At 40.3% G+C, this 15908-nt stretch overlaps 1 protein-coding gene across 2 annotated transcripts; it reads left to right on the top strand.

Annotated features, from left to right (window-relative positions):
* Window positions 1-653: 653 nt before the first annotated feature.
* On the top strand, window positions 654-15158 carry LOC136838377 (uncharacterized). Of its 2 annotated transcripts, none has more exons than XM_067103281.1 (7): window positions 654-864; window positions 1865-2002; window positions 2073-2138; window positions 2710-3159; window positions 3562-3731; window positions 13119-13253; window positions 13849-15158. In XM_067103281.1, exons 4-7 carry the CDS (start codon window positions 3151-3153, stop codon window positions 13862-13864), a joined length of 330 nt encoding a protein of 109 aa, XP_066959382.1. In that variant the 5' UTR covers window positions 654-864; window positions 1865-2002; window positions 2073-2138; window positions 2710-3150; the 3' UTR covers window positions 13865-15158. The 2 variants fall into 2 exon arrangements, with proteins under 2 accessions (XP_066959382.1, XP_066959383.1); XM_067103282.1 differs by having other exon boundaries at window positions 659-864; window positions 3403-3731.
* Window positions 15159-15908: the final 750 nt, after the last annotated feature.

The raw sequence follows: 15908 nt of genomic DNA, 5'->3' as shown, positions 1-15908 counted from the left end.
AACATTCATTCACATTAAGCGTCCGAGAGAGATACTGCTGAAAATAGACCTACTGTAGGTAATCAGGTGTCAGAATCGGAAGTCAAAGTTAGGCCAAGTATATATGCCATGCCAATTATTTCATTGATCAAAGGACAAAATTAGTTGAATTACACTTTGCTATTAAAGAATATTGACAGGCTTCATTATTATTTATCGGCTGTAGGTGGCGAACGACGACACACCAGTAGCCTACTGTATGATACGTTGGGTCATCGTCAAGACTCAAGCAGAAGCAAAGCCAAATTCCAATTGCTTCTGAGGCTGTCACGATTGAAAAGGAAATAATATGGCACCTGCATATGGCAATATTTCCATAACGAACGATGAATAAAGAAACTGCGCCAATTTTTCTTTGGCCGACTGTACATAAACATCTGCAATTCGTCTGAAATCAACCGATATACTTATATCAAATTCTATTGATCAGCTATCATTTTTTTATGTAATTGTCATGATTTTGATTTCTTTAAACACTTTCTCTTGTTTGATTTTAATAAATTGACATGGAAAATAAACTACAAAGGCAAAAGTTATTTATACGACACTTTTTGAAACGTTTCACGATATCGAGTCGTGGTTTAACTTTATAAAAAGCGAGATCGAATCAAAACAGATCAGATGACATGGGAGGCAGAGCAGAGCAGAACAGAGCAAAGCAGAGCAGAGCGCGAATCTCAAAATCGTCGATGTTAGCCACAGAAATGGCAAAGTTAAAATGTCTTCCGTGGATTTATTAAGTTTTGATGGATTTACGAGCATCATTTTAAAAGAAGACGACTCATATATAAATATGCAACATGAAGTGCTCTCATATTAGTTTAGGTAGATTTTTAAGTAGCCTAGCTTTCCGTAGGGAGCCTAGTCTAACATTTACATCAGGCTATTAACCTTATCCATATGAGCTAGATTTTTGGTTAAGTAGGTCAGTCTAGGCTAGGCCTATAACAGGCTAGACTAGGCTACCTTCTCATGTTCTTATGTGTCATGATCTCATTTTTCAGGTTGCTATGATTGGCCTAGGCCTATGCGAGTAGGTAGGCTAATTTAAGATTATCCTACAGATAGGCTAATGTAAGTTAGGCCAAAGCCTGGTCTGAGATAGCCACCGTCACTTATCATTTTTATGGCTAGGAGGTAGCGGCTAGCCCATTTGGTTCCATATGCATAGGCCTAGACCAAGCCTCAGCTAGGCTATGTTAGGTTTGAAAGGCCTATCCTAGTCTACTGCCTACCAGTAGGTCATATGTTTAGGATATGTTATATAACCTAATAGCCCGCTGCCAATGGTACTATTTTTGCCTCATTTGATGTAAATATGTCTGTGCATATTTTTGGCCTAGGAAATAACTTATTTATTTACAGGTTGGGAAGTTGGGTAGATGTTTTAGGTGAGGCTACTGCTCCAATTTCATTTTTTTCTACTTTTCACCCACTTTGTCTCCCCCACCCAAAACCCCTGGTTCCGACCTGTGGTCCACGAAGATTGTTGGGTGGTTGTAAGGATTTTTCTGTCCATTTTATTAGTGTTGACATATTAATACAGTTTTTAGAAAGATTTATTGTCAGAAACAAAGGAAATAAGGGATGGAGCTATTCTATACAATTACCCTAGCAAGTTTACAGTTTATAAATAACAGTGAATGGGAATGTATATTTTAGGTTATAAAACAGACCCACAACTTTTGATATTTTAGATGTTACAAAGGTTAAGTGTTCCCCAAATATCAGTTTCTTGTCAAGAATGACTTGAAGGAATTTACCAGGAGAGAAGTGTGCTACAATTCTTATTTCTGTGCTATGCCTAATTTTGTTTTATTTTCAGATGTCCATTTGCCATAAATATCAAGATAAAATTGATAACCAAAGCTACATTTAAAACAGATAAAGAAGTATATACGAGATTTCCCATGCTACATAACCATCCAAGGCAGGCACAATCACAGCACTGAGTCTGCAGCATGCTTTAAAGCAATAACTTCCAGATCCAAGGCAATTGCGAGTGCACAATCACAGCACTGAGTCTGCAGCAGCTTTAAAGCAATTGCGAGTGCTTCCAGACACCAAAGAAGAATTTATGCAAAGTATTTTTGCATTAGGTTAATATTTTTATTGTCAATTGCGAGTACTTTACATTAAGCGAGTGCTTAAGAGAGGATGGTTGAATTTATGCAGTATTTTTGCATTAGGTTAAACCTTTTATTGTCACTTTTTTTAGAGTAAATTTGTTATTTCGAGTAAATTTGTTATTTCGTTTTTTTATTGTAATTATATTTTGATATAAAAGATCTAGTAAGTATATGCATGAGTTTCCTGTGTGATAGCTTATGCTTTGAAAATAAACCAATCCTTTATAAATGCCTATAGTTTGCTACATATTTTCTTTGCAGTGGAATAATTTTTAAACTTTGTTGCCTTAGTTTTTGTTGTTATATATGTGTATATATATATATATATATATATATATATATATATATATATATATATATATATATGGCACCTTTTCCTTAGGCTTGTTATTTTTATAAGAATTAAATCTGGCAATATTTGATTGTAAGACTTGTTTGTAGATGTGGACACTTCACTTCTTACTCTATAGAAGGTATACGTGAAGTTTGTGCATTATTTTTTGTTTTGAACCAATTGTCACTGTGAATCTGGCTTTCCTAGGTATGACCCCATGCCAAGCTGCTAGATTCCACGAGGAAAAATTTGGATTAGATTTATCTCTCATTGCAAATAGTGCAATTAATCCATCCAAAAGGGCTGTGGCTTATATTCATGAATGCTGGCTTCAGGAGCATCACGGCAGTATTGTCGGAAATAGTATGTTTAATGCTATCAAGTCATACGCTGAGAAAAATAAAACGAGCACAATTAGAGTTGAAAGTGATGAAGATAGATTCACCATAGTTTTAGTCACCGAGTTTATGCTTAGGGTGCACAAAGAATTCAGAGAAGAGAAGCAGGAGAACTTGTCTTTGTGGATGCGACTAGCCATGTAGGTAGATCAACTCAACACCAGTGTCGTCACAGTACTTTCATGTTCTGGACCTGCTGGTGCAGCTCCTCTTGGTGTTCTTTTCACGTCTTCCCAAAGTGAAGAAGCTTATGAAGCGGGTGTGTACTGCTGTGCATTTAAATGTACATCATTTTTTATTTATTAGAAAAATTCCATATTTTCTGAAATTTAATAAACTTAGATTATGATTTAATGTAACTACTGGAGGGTGATCCTAACAAAAATATATATTTATGTGTATATATAATTTATTCTCTATTAATTTTTATTATTGGAGTTAAACCAATAAGTGAAAAGGTTTACATTGTAATGATCATTATTTTTTATGTTTTTTGGACAAGTTTTGACATGCTGAAGAATGTACTGGGAGAACATGGATTTTTTTGGCAAAGGCTTTCCTGACAGTTTTATCACAGACAACGGTGACCCTGAGAGAAAAGCTTTGAGAAGTGTGGCCTAATGCACAGTTATTTTTGTGCATATTCCATATCCTCCAGCAGTTATGGCGGTGGGTTTGCAATACCAGCCACGGGATACAGAATGATGATCGCCAATTGCTGATGGAAGTAGCACGAAAACTTGTTTATGCGGATCAAGTAGACAAGTTTGGTGAAGTATGGGCCAGTTTTTTGCAGAGTCCAGAAGCACATAAGTATAACCAGTATAGAAGGTGAATATTCCATGACTTTGTAATACATTTCATGAAGAGATTTAATTTCAACATATTTTGCGTAATTCAAAGATAGAAAGATATAATGAAAACATCATCAGTGAATTTTTATTATTTTTCATCGTGTGATGTATAATGCATTTTGGATGAATGTGGTGGTTGCCATTTATTTATTCTACCACAGTGTTTAAGCAACAACTAGAAATAATTTCACAGCATTGAAGGGGGCATTGTGTTTCATAAATCTTCTTGAATAACTTGTTTTACTGCTTTGATGTTTTTGGGAACACTAAATACTATTAAGATTCTTCTGTTGTATTCATGCAGCTTATTAAAAAGGGATAAATTATTAATCACAGTGTTTATGTCAATGAGCACTTCATTTCTGGAGCAGAACTCACAAAGCAGAAAATGTCATTTATGTACTGGGTAGCATTCATGTGATGCACATTGAGAAATGACCAAATCCATTGAACCACTTATTGGCTATCTTTATTTTATAAAGTGTTGCTCCTCGCAGTATACATTCAAGGTTCATAATCATTATTGATGTACCTGTATTTGTAATAAACTAGTATCATAAGCTGCATTTTTTTTTATATTTACATGACTACAGGTATAGTACATTCTAAAAATAGTTTAGCCCAGGCATTTTCCTTGTGAAATTATTGATAAAACTTTTGATATTTACTTTGTTACCATACGTACACTAGTTAATGATATAAATTTATTGGAGCGTTGAATTGATGGAAGTCAAGAGCTTTTGGCTTCAGTTTTTTTCTCTTCAAAAATTTTTCTATTGCAATACACTCCCTGAACACCTGAATTAGCCCTGGTCACCTACCAGCCCGAACTATATCCCCATAACTCATTACCCACAAAGTGGGTAATTAACTGTCAGCATTACCAACACTTACAGGAAAATCTTATCAAGTGAGTTACCTAGCGTACCATTGGCAACACTGCTGCAAGTCCCGGCTGTGTATGGCCGAAATCCCCAATTGCTTTTTGTTTACCGTGCTGTTAGGATTTGTCCTACATCAGGCGAATTTTTTGGTTCTCAGCCCAACCCCCCTTTTTCGTTTTTTTGGATTGGATAACGACTTGGGCTGGTTTTTTTTTTTATCGCCCCATCTCTCCTGGATTGTTCTTTTCATGTGGATTTGGACCTTCTCTCCCGTCTTGACTTGGCCTGGCTTTGGATTTGAAATGGATAAACTAGATAAGACGCCCCCCTTGGACAACAACTCGGCTTCCACCTCTGCTTCTGCCGTGACGACGGAGCTCGCTACCGCTGGAGAAACCACAGCCCATCGTTCATGCACAGCCTGCAAGAGAAGGATGAGTACCCTTAAAAATGACAGACATTCGTTGTGCATAACTTTCAGGAAAGTACAATGTAACGTCACATTGCAATGTGACGAATGTAGGTCATGGTCAATAGGACAGATGGAAGATTATCTCAAGCATAGAAAATTGTTAGCTTCTAAGAGCAAGCGTAAGGATGCAGCGGTAGAGACTCAGAGTTTTGACAAAGATGCCTTAGAATCGGAATTATTTAGGAATTTTTCAGCTCCCCTGCCTGTTCCAGAACCAGCCCTAACGGGTGCTGGGAGTCATGGAGAACCGCAAACCTCAAAGGTAGGATCTGCCGGCCCCCCCAGCGCAGAGCAGGCAGTGTCAGCAGCAGATTTCCCCTTTCCCCCTGGTAACGTAAGTCCTAAGGTAAAGTCAAATTTAGGCTTGACTCAGACAGTTAGGGATAGGATGGTGGTAGATAGTCAGGAAGATAAGTTGAAGGTGCAGCCGGAGTCAGGTGTGATTAAAGTTGCAGCTCCCTTGTTAGATCCAGCAGCGATTCTCTTTCCGGCAGTAGGCTCTCTGCAACAAAAGGTTGCAAAATCAGCGGAGGATAATTCAATTTTGGTTGCTAGCTCTTCTTGTTCGGATAGGTTGAGAGTATCCTTCCTCTTCTTCGAAGTTTCTGTTTCCCCTGGGGACAACCCTTCGTCCCATGCAGAGACTAATTCGGTAGATCAGTGGCTGAACATTGCAGAATATGATGCTGATCTGTTGGGTCTTTTGAAAAATCTCCCAGAATTCACGAATGATGCTTTACAAGACTATTAAGGGGGAACAGAATCGGTCTATTTTCTCTCCTTAAAATCTATGGCCTCTTCTGTATCTGCAGACATCTCCTTTTCTCCTGTGGCTTCAAAATCTTCTTCTATTGCTCTTTCTCAGCCTTCCGTTTCGGGTCATTCTTCAGGGAAACTTTGTTTCTTCTCTCGTTCATCCGAGCTCTCTACCATTAGCGGACTTGCCTTCGGGACAATCTTCCGCAAATCTCATGACTTCTCATCCTCCGGAGCTAGTCGCTGCGGCAACTGGCAGTGCAGCTGTTCCCGCGTTCAATGTTCCGGCTCCAGTAGTCTCAACAATCACTCCAGTAGCTAGGATTACTGGTAACTTATCATCCGCAAACGCTTCGGGTTCGGTACCCCACAGTTTTCCATGCGAAACTCCTTTGAGCTCCGGTCCGACTGGGACGTTCTCCACCTGTCTGACGTCATTGGCAGGGACTCCGGTGGTTACCCCGAGTGTGGCTTCTTCTCTCTTCCCTCCTTCAGTACCTTCCTTCTCTACCTTTCCAACGGGTTTCCCTGTTCCTCCGGTTAGGGCGGTTTTTGTAGGTTCAGGTTCGGTTGCGGGTCAGCAGGGTTTTTCCCCCCCTAGTTCTTCTTCCACAAATAGCGGAGTCTGCTGCGGTTCCTCATCCGCATGCAACTATTATTCAGTCTAGTTCGGCGGTTGCGGGTGTTGCGGCTTCTTCGCTTTCTGAGGTGGGCGTGGTTGGCCCAGGTGTGGTTGGCCCAAGTGTGGTGCCACCGTTGTTGGAGAGTGCAGGGTTTGCGCAACCCTTCTCGGCGGCCCACGACATGATCGCGACTGATCCCCCAGGTGTTCGTCTTGCGCACTCAGGTATTTCGTATTCCGGGTTGGCGGATCCAGCGTTTTCTAAGAGTCAGCCTGTCTCTTTTCCTGTCTCGACTCGGTCGGATCTTCCCGATAAGGATTTCTCTTGCGAGGAAGAGGATCTGGTACCGGGAGCCTGTTCTCCTTCAACGAACGAGAACAAGTACAAGCGGATGGTGGACTTCATTCATGCGCTTTATCCAAGGTCCAAGGCTCCGGAAGAACCTTTTCAACCTAATCAGGCGATGTTCCAGTCACTGTTTGCGACAAAACCACTGGTTGCGCATGCACCAAAGAATCTAGTTTGGTTAGGCCGTGTCGAGCAGGCATTGAGGGAGGCGGACGGTAGGTTAGCGGCATTAATTGGGTCGGGTAAGCAGGATTCTAGCTTGCTTCCTACTCGGAAAGGGTTTTACAAGGTTACTGGTAACCCTTCTGCGGGTGTTAGGGTCCCTCTAAATGAATCGGTGGAAGCTCTTCTGTGTAGGTTTCCTGCCTCGAATCGTTTGGTATCTGTCACGGCAAGAGAAGCGGGTATTTTGGAAGACACTTTCCGTACTCAGTCGGAGGCCTTATCCCATTCAGTGTGGATGTTATCCAGTTTAATGGGGTTCCTTAAACAGGATGGATATTCTCCCTCGGACCCGACGTTGTTCGACAATCTCATCACTTCATCAATGGGCCTAGCCTATCAGGCGAACATTTCGGCCGTATGTACGACTTTCTTCGGTAAGAAAAGGAGGGACTTCTTTCTGAACCACCTGCCTCCGCATTATCCGGGCATTCACAAGAGGGTTCTGTTGAGGGCACCATTGGCGCTCAGCAACAGTCTTTTCAGGGAAGAGGATGTAGCATCTATGGTAAATTTTGTTTCCTCTTCATCGGCTGTCAAGTCACAGCAAGCAATGATTCGGGTGGCAGCGCATACCGCCAGATCACCGAGAGTTTCCAGGATGACATCACCCTCTAAGCAGACACGTTCCAAATCTCCAATTAGGTCCCCTAAGAAAGTCCGTTTCTCATCCAAGTCTTCAGTTCCTGCTTCGGATCCGAAACGTTCTGTCCTTAAGAAGGGTTTTCAGAAATAGGAGACATTCCCCTCATCTGCACCGGTAGGAGGTTGCCTAGCTCTATTCTGGGAAATCTGGAAGGAGTGTGGTGCGGAGAGTTGGGTAGTGGAGGTGTTAAGAAGGGGTTACAGAGTCCCTTTTCGCTCTCTTCCTCCGCTATCCAGCTCACCGGTTCATCTTCCCAGTTATTCCCCTTCCTCCATCAGGGGAATAGCTTTAGCAGCAGAAGTCCGAGCCCTTTTAGAGAAGGGAGCATTAGAACCCCCTCCTTCTTTCCCATTATTTTACAGTCGGATTTTTGTGGCACCAAAGTCGGGAGGATCTTGGAGACCCATCATAGATCTCTCGAGTCTCAACCGGTTCATCATCTCCCCGAAGTTCCATATGGAAACTTCTCAGTCGGTGCTGCGGTCGGTCCGGAGAGACGACTGGATGATTTTAGTGGACCTCAAGGACGCGTATCTCCAGGTTCCGGTTCATCTGGAATCTCGGAAGTTCCTTCAATTCTCGGGTCCAACTGGAACATTTCAGTTCAGAGTCCTCTGCTTCGGTCTGACCACAACACCTCAGGTTTTTACGAGGGTGATGTCTCCTATATCAGACATAATGCATCGTCGGGGTTTCAGGATGAGGCGCTACCTCGACGATTGGTTAGTTCAGGCTTCGTCAGTAGACAAAGTTTTGCAGGCGAGGGACTTCTTACTAAACTTATGTCAGAAGTTGGGAATTCGAATCAACTTGAAAGAGTTCATTAATTCCAGCTCAGACAAAGACGTATTTGAGAATAACAATTCAGACTCGTCTTTTGAGGGCTTTCCCGACGGAGGAACAAGTCTTGGCAATTCTGAGCCAACTGGAAACATTCATATCGAACAGAGCTCAACCTGTGAGCCTATGGAAGAGCTTGCTGGGCAGGATGGCCTCCCTCTCACTCCTAATTCCAGGGTCTCGTCTCCGGATGCGTCCTCTTCAGGCATGTCTCAGGAATCGCTGGGACTTTCGGGAAGAGGACGCGTTCATAGTCTGGGACGATTCTTGCCTGAAGGATCTTCGGTGGTGGTCAGAAGAATATCATCTGACCATCGGAGTAAGATTGGACTCCCCCCTTCCAGACATCCATCTGTACACAGATGCCTCAGATCAGGGTTGGGGAGCAACCCTGGAGGGGCCTTTGGACGAGTCTGGATCGGAGGGAGTCCATCAACCACAGGGAACTAAGAGCGGTGGAAGAGGCTCTAGGTTGCTCCGCAGATCAAATAAGCAACAAGACTGTAGCGCTCTTTTACGACAATGTAACAGCAGTGTCATACCTCAAGAAGGAGGGGGGGACAAAATCGTAAGAATTGAACCAAATCGCACAGAGAATTCTCCATTGGTGCGAGAGCCATAGGACTACTCTCATTCCCCAGTTTGTGTCGGGGAGACTCAACATCTTGGCGGACGCCCTAATCCGCTCGCAAGAGGTTCTGGGAGGAGAATGGACGCTAGTGCAGGAGGAAGTTCAACTTCTATTGAAGAAATGACCAGCAACAATAGACATGTTCGCTACAAGACTAAATTTTCGCCTCCCAGTATACTTTTCCCCAGTAGAAGATCCCATGTCTTTCGGGACGGGCGCCATGCTGCACTCTTGGAACAGCATGCAAACGTATGCATTCCCTCCATTCAGAATGATTCAACAAGTGTTGATGAAGCTCAGGAACTCCAATAACACCCAAATGACGTTGATTTGCCCTTTCTGGCCTCAAAGACCTTGGTTTCCGGACCTTCTGGATTTGCTGACAGATGTTCCGGTATTCCTTCCAGATAGGAAAGGTCTTCTCAGACAGCCGCACTTCCATCACCGGAACCTCCGCGTGCTGAAGCTAGCTGCGTGGAGACTGTCCAGCGAGCGGCACCTCATGCCGGACTCTCTAAGGCAGTGGCTCACCAACTGTCCTTCTGTCTGAGAAGATCAACCAGGAAACTGTATCAGGCCAAGTGGGTGGTTTACCGCAATTGGTGCCGGAACCAAGGTCATCGTATTTCACTTCCAACAGTAGCGAAAGTAGCGGGCTTTCTCCTTTTTCTTAGGAGGGAAAAGAAACTATCGTACTCTACGATCACAGGTTACAGATTAATGCTTAGTAGTACATTCCGTTTCCATCTTCCGGAATTGGCGACCAGCAGAATACTTCACGATCTTCTAAGGTCTTTTAAGATAGAACGCCCAGTTCTTCCGCTTCGGGCACCATCGTGGGATTTAGCGGCGGTATTAGGTCTCCTTAGATCATCAGCATACGAGCCATTAGAATCACTGTCGTTAAGGCAATTGACGAAAAAAGTATTGTTTTTGGTTGCGCTGGCCACAGCTAAAAGAGTAGGAGAAATACAGGCTGTTGCAAGAACTGTATCCTTCTCAGGAAAAGATATTTTTCTGTCCTACTTGCCGGAATTCGTAGCTAAATCGGAATGGGAATCGAATCTTTTACCCAGAGCGTTTAAAGTAACGTCTTTGGAAGATTTCGTAGGAGGTGACGCTTCAGAAATGCTATTATATGCGGTCAGAGCGCTGAAGGCTTATTTATCGCGCACAGAAAAGATGTTGCCTCGCCCGAGAACGCTATTCGTTTCTCCCAGATGTCCTTCGCGTTCGATCTCGAAGAATGCTATTAGTTCTTCTTAAGAGAAGTGATTCAACAATCGTCAGCAAATTCTTCAGCTCTTTCGGAACCGTCGAACTCCTCTGAGCGCCCAAGAGCTCATAAGTATTAGAGGGGTGGCGACATCGTCGGTATTTCTCAGGAATTTCTCGGTGTTGGCAATACTAGAAGCAGCAACTTGGAAATCAGTATCTGTTTTCACGTCTTTCTACCTTAAGGACATTCAATTTTCGTCGGAGAAGGGTTACTCTCGGTCCTTTTGTGGCGGCCAATTCAATTCTTTAGTAAAGGGTAAACTAAGGGGGGGGGAGAAGAGTAAGGGCGGGGTAAGACAACGTAAGATAGGGAAGTAGAACTGTCAGTGAATCGGAATTCATTTACGGAACACAAGATTTTACAGTAATTCAATGAGGTTATTCACCCATTCGGCACAGCATCGACAGCAACGGACAGCTATAAATCGGAAGATCCAACTGCACACTCAACGTATCCTCCATACATGAGAGGCTACAATAGCCACATGGGAGGTTCGTCGTACCCCTCCATACATGAGAGGCTACCAATAGCCACATGGGAGGTTCGCCAGGCTCCGCTACATGCGAGGCTTTGATTAGCCACTTGGGAGTTAGTTTTTCCTTCATCCGTGGGAGGTTTTCTTTGAATACCACGTAGGAAGTAGCTCGACCCAGACAGTACCGTGACTCGAGACTGACGTTAAGGGTACTCTCTCCTTTCAGGCATTCCCACCTGCCGAGTGGACAACCAGGTGAGGATTCGTTTATATGCAATAGTAGGCAAATAATGAGTTACCTGCTTTACTTGTTGGTAGGTCGGTCTGACTTAAATTGAACCCACCTCCACTAAATTTTGTTAATCGGGCTAATTCAGGTGTTCAGGGAGTGTATTGCAATACTGTATGAAGTTTTCATACCTGAACACCTGAATGATTCCCACCCTCCTCCCCACTTCAATCTGATTAATGAATAATGCAATTGGGGATTTCGGCCATACACAGCCGGGACTTGCAGCAGTGTTGCCAGTGGTACACTAGGTAACTCATTTGATAAGATTTTTCTGTAAGCGTTGGTAACGCTGACAGTTAATTACCCACTTTGTGGGTAAAGAGTTATGGTCATATAGTTTGGGGTGGTAGGTGACCAGGGCTAATTCAGGTGTTCAGGTAATTATTACAATATTAGTTTTAATATGAAAACTTCATATTTACAGTCAATCTGAACACTGAACAAGAAGTACCTAGCCTTTAGTAATGTAATCATAAATTAATTGCAGTCACTTAAGAGTTATATTTTTGTCGAGATGTAATGTGCAAGATGAGAAGCATTCTGTATCTTCAAGCACGCATCCTCATCGACTTCATCGTTGAGCTGCTTTTGTTACTTGAGGTATATCTTTGACGGGTATACCAATATATCTGCAGTTGGTGAAAGTTGGCCATTGTGTGTCCTTCGCATGGGATACTATTCTATCTCCCTTTTGCGAGCTGCTCATAATATTATTCTCCTGGTATTGGTGCCTTGATAGTCCTGTGGGCTTTGGTTTGGCATGTTGCCTATGTGGGTTTCCAGTTGGTTGAGGTTGGGTCGAGATGGACCTCTCTCTTTATATTTATATCTAGATTAGTACTAGTAGACGCTTTTATTTTCATGCTAGTAACATTATTTTCATGACATTCATCTTCATTATTTTCATCATGCCATTTCCATAATTAGTGATTTCCGCATAATAGTATCATCATATATTATTTATAGAATTGTGTAATATTTTTCTCTTTATATACTGGCATTTAGTAGTAGGAGAAGTTTGAAATTGTCAGTGCAAGCTGCATGAAGAAAATTTTGATAATCATGAACAAGCCATCTCTTCGTTTGGAACATGAGTTAATTCCATTGCCTTAAAGTTGAGTATTTATAGGCATGATATCGCTAAGCATAACATGTATGATTCTACTAAATCTTAGACTTAATGGAGCCCCTCACTGGGTGAATGGTTACTGTTCTCGAGTGTCATTCAGTTGACCCGAGTTCAATTCCCCCTCACCAATGAGGACTCGGAGAAATGTATTTCTGGTGATAGAAATTCACTTCTTGGTGTGGTTTGGATTCCATGTTATGCTGTAGGTCTGACTGCGAATAATCATTGGTTCCTTGTAATGTAAAAAGAACATACAATACAGTAAACTAAAAGTAGATGGAGGAATTTGTTAAAAATCTAGTGTTAAAATTCAAAGAATGGTGTCTTTCATGGTTTAAGTACCATTTAATATCTTGCATGAATGTGCATGCATGGTAAAATAAATTTTATCCTGACATACAAAATTTTAGCTTTAAGACTGTAGCTTTGGATCATCTTTGATTCATTGTCGTCATCATCAACTGCCACAGATGGCTCTTGCCTCTCACACACACACACACACACACACACAACCCACCTCCTCTTCAATCTACATGGAATGGGAAAATGCGGACCGGCCCTCACTTCCATTACGACCCCTTGTGCTATGAAATAAAATTGTCTATGATATTAAGTAGTGTTCAAGAGTATAAAGCATTTATATCACGGCTCTTGAGGAGTTGAGATTGTTATCACAAATAATCTTCCTGATGTTATGTTGGTGTGTGTTTTTTATTACTTTAGAGTGTACAATAATACTGTAATTAAGTTGCTCAAATTTCCTACAGATATCTCTGGAGGTTGGTACAGAGGCGAGAAGAGTGGAGCTTATCATTTAGAGCAGGAAAATTATTTGGTGGACATAACACAAACAATTATGCAGAAAGTACCATCTGCATAATCAAAGATGTCATTCTTAACAGGTCAGTTTGAAGCCTTTCCTCCCAAAAAATTTAGTATAGAGGCCAGTCCATTACCATATGTGTAGTAAAACTAAAATACTTTACCAGAATTCTGATATGTAAACTGATTTGCGTCACTTTACAGGCAGGTTGGGACAATTGCAGAATTCAAAAAGAAATTTAAAAAATCATAATGTAATTTTACTAGGATTGAAAGTAATTTTTTTTTCTTTTTACTTTGGTGAGTACTTAAGGAATCAAAAATTGAAACTTATTGCTGATAATGTTTCACTAAACTGTCAATAAGGCACTAGATGATTATCAATTTATTTTACTGCAAATGTTGTTTCCTCATTTTGCTTAACCTTATTGGAACCTTATTGGAATTTTTCCTGTTGGTGTTCTCTGGTATAGAACTTAATGCCTTTCACTAAGAGTTCCAGGTGTCTTAGAATGTTGAAGGCTTAGACCTAAAGTGTAAAAAAACGAATACTTCTATTTGGAATGCTTATGAAGTTTAATGTTGCTTTTAATATGCAAGTTAATTTATTCATATCACAGTTGGCATGCTATCATGAAATAAATTATTTTAAGTCTAGTCACTTTTTCTTTTCAGATGCAAGGCCCTATAATACAAGTCAGTTGATTGTATACATCAATCTATTTGACTTGTACATGAAACGCCGTCTTCTGGATATTGCTCTAGGGAGGAAGAAACTGAAAACTCTGGTCAAGAATTCATTCAGTTCCTCCAGAAAATGTAACACAAAAAGATCAAAATAACTTTACCGTGAAAAGTACAGATAGGGATTTTAACTACAATGTAGACATTAAAAATGGCATTTGTGATTGCTTGGCAGGACAAACAGGGAGCATTTGCAAACACCAGGTTGCTTGTGCAAATGTCCACTTGCAGCAGTTGCCCCAATTATTTGAAAGCACTAAAGAAAATAGGAGATGGCTTGCTGGTGTAGCAATGGGAATAGATAAAGTCCCTGAACTCTCTTTTTTTTTTTGTGATCTCCAAGAATCACCTCCAGATGCACATGTACATAATAAAGACAATACAGTTAATGTATCAGAAAATGCCTCAAGTATTGAAGTGGAAGCACAATCCTTACATAATGGATCAGAAGAAAGTGCTTCCAGTGATGGTAGTTCTGATTTTACTGATGAAGTGTCTACTACAAGGTCACCTTTGGATATTGCAAATGATATAAAAGATGTGATGCTTAAGATGTATAATAGATTTGGAGATGATAGCACTCGAGTTGGAATGGAAGCCATGTTAAAAAAATTGAAAAGTGCAAAAACAGGGTGCCAGTACAACAGTTATTTATTCTGGTTGGGGTCTTCAGTGAGTAGGATTCAAGATGCTGGAAGAGGGAAGATCCCTTGTCAACCTACTTCAATAAGTAGACGAGGATCAGGAATGCCAAGGGGGCTGCACCATTAGGGAAAGGCTGAAAACGAAAAAACAGCCTTCTTGTTAAGGCTGCACAGAGGCCCAGAAATTTAGCATTTAAAATAGCTTCTAACCAGGCCAATGGCAAAAGCCAGGGTTAATTTGTAAACTTTTATATTGCGCAAATGTGTCAGTGTCTGCTTAATGAGAGCAGCCTTTTTTTTTTTTTTAACTTACATTTGTGCAGTTATCATGGTGCAAATACTTTTGATGTGATAACTTAGTTTTACTCTTATAATAGTAACATTTAATTACATAAAATCGTTATGTTTATCTGTAATTTTCAAGGTGTAAATACTTTGCTGTAATATTTTAGTTTTAATCATATTAAGCATGCATGCATAGAGTTCTAAATAGTTTTGATATATTTATTTAGTTTTGATATATTTATTTTGCACTATCATGATGTACTTGTCAACTGTTCAATGAAATCTTTAGAATAAACATTTCAGTCTCAATTACCAAACATTTTTTTCACTTTTGTATAGAAAAAATCTAAAGCCCCAACAATGTGAATTGATCAAACAGTTTTGAGTAGGGCAAGAGCAAATTTGTCATGTCTTTCATACTAGCCGATACTGGCAAAATTTCAGAAAAACCCTACCTACATTTTATATATATATATATATATATATATATATATATATATATATATATATATATATATATATATGTGTGTATATGTGTGTATATATATATATATATATATATATATATATATGCACATTTTTTTATTAAACAGAAAGTATATATATATATATATATATATATATATATATATATATATATATATATATATATATATATATATATATATATATATATAAAGAAATGATGCTTTCTGTTTTAATAAAAAAATGTGCTGAATTCTAGCTTCAGATAAGAAATATAGCAGTTTTTGAAAATTAATCAATTTTTTGTCCTCAAACCATCTCACAATTCAAAACTCTTGGAATTGCTTAGGATAGTTTTTTTTTTTTTTTTGATAGGTTACAAGGTTAACTTTTGCTGGCAAAATAAAATCAGTCAATTATAGGGATGAAAGGTGGCTTTGTAAGATTTAAGTGACCCTTAGTAATGCAAATTTCAAGTTTTCAGAATGGAGGAGAAAAGCAGCAGAATCGACTTGTGGTGTTTTAAGGAAAATAATCAAGAAATGTGAGGAATATGCTCGAAAAATGTAGTTTATTTTTTTGGGGGGGAGACAATTG

This window comes from Macrobrachium rosenbergii, chromosome 4 (genome assembly GCF_040412425.1).
Source record: "Macrobrachium rosenbergii isolate ZJJX-2024 chromosome 4, ASM4041242v1, whole genome shotgun sequence".
In the NCBI taxonomy this organism is placed as follows: Eukaryota; Metazoa; Arthropoda; class Malacostraca; order Decapoda; family Palaemonidae; genus Macrobrachium; species Macrobrachium rosenbergii.
The sequence above is the reverse complement of the archived record's forward strand: the minus strand, read 5'-3'. Positions and strand labels throughout refer to the sequence as shown.

What these genes read in the sequence shown, in the direction of transcription:
- LOC136838377 (XM_067103281.1), top strand. An exon ending in AAGTATAACCAGTATAGAAG is followed by an intron (nt 3,732 to 13,118) that starts GTGAATATTCCA and finishes AATTTCCTACAG; the next exon opens with ATATCTCTGGAGGTTGGTAC.